The sequence below is a fragment of the Garra rufa genome, chromosome 9 (assembly GCF_049309525.1).
Source record: "Garra rufa chromosome 9, GarRuf1.0, whole genome shotgun sequence".
In the NCBI taxonomy this organism is placed as follows: Eukaryota; Metazoa; Chordata; class Actinopteri; order Cypriniformes; family Cyprinidae; genus Garra; species Garra rufa.
The window spans coordinates 2,810,240-2,815,521 of record NC_133369.1 but is presented as its reverse complement, the minus strand read 5'-3'; the positions used below and the strand labels follow the sequence as shown (position 1 = coordinate 2,815,521).

General features: G+C 57.4%; 1 protein-coding gene across 1 annotated transcript; it reads left to right on the top strand.

Annotated features, from left to right (window-relative positions):
* Positions 1-223: 223 nt before the first annotated feature.
* On the top strand, positions 224-5,282 carry LOC141342326 (uncharacterized). The gene is made up of 2 exons (XM_073846756.1): positions 224-567; positions 781-5,282. Exon 2 carries the CDS (start codon positions 801-803, stop codon positions 5,067-5,069), a length of 4,269 nt encoding a protein of 1,422 aa, XP_073702857.1. The 5' UTR covers positions 224-567; positions 781-800; the 3' UTR covers positions 5,070-5,282.

Genomic DNA, 5,282 nt, shown 5'->3' with positions numbered 1-5,282 from the left:
AATGTGGTAATAGAGATGCTTATTCATTATTAAACTATTAAAAACACCTGTTAATTGAAAAAAAGCTGAAAAAAAAAATCTATATTAGATGAAAAACTTAAAACATACTTAGAAAAGTAATATAAAAAAATGTATAAAATAATAAAATGTATTAATTAAATTAAAGCTTAAATAATAATAAAAAAAAATTATATATATATATATATATATATATTGTGGCGGGAGTCCCGAGGAACAATCAGCGTCGCCCTGGCAACTCATCAGGAACACCTGCAACTGCTCAACACGGACCAATCGATCACGGCGAGATCTCCTTTATAAACGAGCCCCAAAGGACAGAAGGGTGAGAAGCTTCTCCAAAGAGCTAAAACGCTTACCGTCTCTCTCTATCGTTCCTTTCACAGACTCGCCGTGACGATTGGGCCGCACCCAGCCTGGACCGCTTTCACTCGGGGTGACCGCACGTTCCTGCACTCACCCCTCACTGGCCACAGTCACCAAAGAGCACGAAGGGACAGAGGATTCACGAGACACCGAGCACCGAAGACGCCACATCGCCCTTTCCCCGTATTATCTCCTTCACTTCTGCACTATTGTCAATAAACGCACCCTCCGGGGCTCACCTAAACCTCTTGTTCTGTCGTGCTATTCCCCGCCCGGCCACAAGGTGGTGGAGAATGCGGGCAACGTGACGGGCCTGGGAAGCCGACGAACAAGACACTCTTTGTTTACACCGCCATCTTGCCTCGTCTCTCACTTCCGGTTTTTTCTGTTTTTCAGGCGCGCTCCTCCCCGGCAGAATGGAGGACATTGTGAAACAGCTGGCAGAGGTTAGCGTCCGCCAGCAACAGTGTTTTGAGCTTTTGACCGAACAACACGGCCAAATTCAAGGTTATTTAGCAGAACTACGACTACCAGCCGCTCAACATATTCCCCTACCTGATCCCCGCGTCACTGCTGCTCGGCTTTTACCCAAGCTAACCGCAGATGATGATATTGAGGCTTACCTCAAAATGTTTGAGTCAGTCGCTCGTACAGAGGGCTGGGCTAGAGGTACTTGGGCTGCGTTACTGGCACCGTTGCTTTCGGGGGAAGCTCAGCGTGCTTACTTTTCATTACCTGCGTCTTCTCAAAGTAATTATAATGAACTGAAAAGAGAAATTTTAGGCCGCTTAGGGCTATCAGCGACCACTGCCGCCCAGCGCTTCCATGAGTGGGAATTCAAAGCGCGGTTGCCAGTACGCACCCAAGCCGCCGATCTGATGCGGTTAGCCGAACACTGGCTGCTAGAGGACTCGCCATCCCCCTCCCAAGTCGCCGAGCGGGTAGTGGTTGACCGGATGCTGAGAGCGCTCCCGCGCTCGATGAGGCAGGCTGCCGGCATGCGGGGCCCAAAGTCCATCGCAGAGCTCGTCGAGGCGGTCGAACTGGCGGACGCAGCCTATCATCGGGAGGCCGGGGAGCGAGCGCCGCCTTTTCCCCGGAGGGTGCCCCAGGAGCGACGGCCGCCAGAGGGCATCCCACGACCAGTGCGCAGACCGTCCAGCCCCCGCGACGAACCGATGCCCACGGACCCACCGTCTCCGCCTGTGAAGCCTTGGATGGCGGGCTGTGTGGTTCACCGCAGGACCCCCCGTGGAGCCCCGATGACCACGGTGAAAATTCAAGGCCGCTCCTGTCAAGCTTTACTGGACTCAGGAAGTGCCGTGTCCCTAGCAAGGCCCGGCACGCTGGAACCCCGGCCTAGTCCCAAAGCTGTAATGCCCATTACTTGTGTCCACGGAGATACCCGCCAGGTATTTACTAATCTTCTCACCTTCCACAAAGGTCGTAAAGCCTGGACTCTGGAAGTTGGCGTCCTCAAGGACCTACCTGTGCCGCTGCTACTGGGACGGGACTGGCCGGGGTTGGAGGCCGCCCTAGCCGAAACCACACAGCCCGCCCGTCCACGCCGACGCCTACGTCGCCAGCCGTCGCGGGGGTCTGAGAGCCCACACAGCCTGCTGACAACCGACAGTGGGAGAGAGGGTGAGTCCCCCGCCCGTGATACTAACCTTTTCCATAATGTTTTCCAGCAGGTTACGGGTGGGGGAGACTTTGGAAGAGCCCAGAAGGAAGACGACAGGCTGAAACACTGCTGGCGGCAAGTACGCGTCCTTGAAGGCCAGGACGTCCTTCCGGCCCCTCACCCTCTCCCACACTTCGTCGTGCAAAACGGTCTGCTGTACTGTGTCGCGGAGCGGCGGGGGGAGGTAAAACGTCTTCTCGTTGTCCCCAAGGAGAAAACGGAGACAGTCCTGGAGCTGGCGCATGCTCACCCCATGGCTGGACACCTGGGCGCCCAGAATACCGTGCAACGTATCCGTGATAGATTCCACTGGCCGGGACTCGAAGCAGAGGTCAAGAGGTTCTGCCAGGCCTGCCCAGCATGCCAACGGACATCCCCACGGAAACCTCCCCCCAGCCCACTCATCCCTTTACCCATCATTGGGGTGCCCTTTGAGCGGATCGGGATGGACATCGTAGGGCCGTTGCCGAGGTCTGGCCGGGGCCACGAGCACATCCTCGTCATTGTAGACTACGCCACCCGGTATCCAGAGGCCGTTCCGCTACGCCAAGCCAACGCGAAATCCATCGCCCGGGAACTGTTCCTGCTGTGTAGCCGGGTGGGGCTACCGTCGGAGATACTGACCGACCAGGGAACGCCCTTCATGTCCCGGCTAATGGCTGACCTCTGCCGGCTGCTGAAGGTACGACAAATCCGCACATCAGTCTACCACCCTCAGACCGACGGGCTCGTCGAGAGGTTCAATCAGACCCTGAAGCAGATGTTGCGGAAGGTAGCTGCTGAGGACAAGAAAGATTGGGACCTCCTCCTCCCCTATGTGCTGTTCGGAGTCCGAGAAGTTCCCCAGGCATCCACGGGGTTCACCCCATTTGAGCTCCTCTTTGGACGACAACCCCGCGGCCTCCTCGACGTGGCCCGAGAGGCCTGGGAGCAGCAGCCGGCAGTCTACCGGACCGTCGTTGAGCATGTGCAAGATATGAGGAGTAAAATCGACCGCGTCATGCCATTAGTCCGGGAACATCTGGTGAAGTCCCAGCAAGCCCAGCAACGTCTGTACAACCGGGCGGCCCAACCGCGGGAGTTCCACCCAGGTGACAAGGTGATGGTCTTGGTCCCCAACGTAGCCTGCAAGTTCCTGGCACAGTGGCAAGGACCCTATACAGTGGAGGAACGAGTCGGCCCGGTGAACTACAGGGTAAGACAGCCCGGCCGAAGGCAGGCTGTACAACTATATCATGTCAATTTGCTGAAGAAATGGGTCGGGGACCGAGACCAAGTGGCCGCCCTAGCCGTCCAAGAGCCCGCGGTTGTGGACGCCAACCCTAACCTCTCGGCCGCCCAGAAGACGGAGCTGCGGCACCTGGTCGGTCAGTTCCAAGACGTCTTCTCCGACACCCCCGGCCAGACTAACGTCCTCTCCCATGACATCCACACTCCTCCAGGCGTCGTCGTCCGGCAACGGCCCTATCGAGTCCCAGAGGCCCGCCGGCAGGCTATAGAGCAGGAGGTCCAAAAAATGCTCAAACTGGGGGTAATTGAGCCATCCCGGAGCCCTTGGTCCAGCCCGATCGTCCTCGTCCCGAAGCCAGACGGCACCCTGCGCTTCTGTAATGACTACCGGCGCCTCAATGAAGTCTCTGCCTTCGACAGCTACCCCATGCCCCGAGTGGACGAACTCCTAGAGCGCCTGGGAAGGGCCCGGTATATCACAACACTCGACCTGACAAAGGGCTATTGGCAAGTCCCCCTTTCTTCCGAAGCCCGACCAAAAACAGCCTTCTCCACTCCGTCTGGCCACTGGCAATACCGGACCCTTCCCTTCGGCTTGCACGGGGCACCCGCAACATTTCAACGCCTCATGGATGTCGTCCTTCGCCCCCATCAGACATACGCGGCGGCGTACCTTGACGACGTAGTCATCCACTCGGAGGCATGGGAGGACCACCTGGAGCGGCTCCGCAGGGTGCTGTCTGAGCTCCGTCGGGCTGGACTGACCGCCAACCCCCGCAAGTGTCACCTAGCCTACAACGAAGCACGCTACCTGGGGTTCACGGTCGGGAGAGGACTCATACGACCACAGGAAAACAAAGTAAAGGCCGTCCTGGACACCCCCCGGCCCACCAACAAGACCCAGGTACGTGCCTTCTTGGGGTTGGCGGGCTATTACCGGTGTTTTATCCCCAGTTTCTCCTCTATAGCTGCCCCCCTGACGGACCTGACCAGGAAGGGACAGCCAGAACGGGTCCACTGGAATGATTACGCGGAGCGGGCCTTTACACGCATTAAGGAAGCCTTGACCACGGAACCCGTCCTGAGAGCTCCAGACTTCGGCTGTCCCTTCTTGCTCCAGACGGATGCCTCTGACACGGGGTTGGGAGCCGTGCTCTCCCAGGTCCAGGAGGGAGAAGAGCATCCTGTCATGTACATCAGCCGTAAGCTGTCCCAGGCCGAGAAGAAATACGCGGCCGTGGAAAAGGAAGCCCTCGCCATCAAGTGGGCAGTCCTGGAGCTAAAATATTACTTACTGGGTCGACATTTTACTCTCTTTACAGATCACGCCCCCCTACAGTGGATGGCCCGAGCAAAAGACACGAACGCCAGAGTCACAAGGTGGTTCCTTTCGCTCCAGGACTTCCACTTCGATGTGCGCCACCGAGCCGGCACCAGCAACACCAACGCAGACGGGCTCTCTCGGTCCTGGGCAGCATACGCAGGTCTGTCAGGGGTCACTTCCCCCCCACCCCCAGTCTCCCCCTTTTCTTCTCTCCTCCAGAACCAGGACGTCGCTTGGGGGGGGGAGTGTGGCGGGAGTCCCGAGGAACAATCAGCGTCGCCCTGGCAACTCATCAGGAACACCTGCAACTGCTCAACACGGACCAATCGATCACGGCGAGATCTCCTTTATAAACGAGCCCCAAAGGACAGAAGGGTGAGAAGCTTCTCCAAAGAGCTAAAACGCTTACCGTCTCTCTCTATCGTTCCTTTCACAGACTCGCCGTGACGATTGGGCCGCACCCAGCCTGGACCGCTTTCACTCGGGGTGACCGCACGTTCCTGCACTCACCCCTCACTGGCCACAGTCACCAAAGAGCACGAAGGGACAGAGGATTCACGAGACACCGAGCACCGAAGACGCCACATCGCCCTTTCCCCGTATTATCTCCTTCACTTCTGCACTATTGTCAATAAACGCACCCTCCGGGGCTCACCTAAA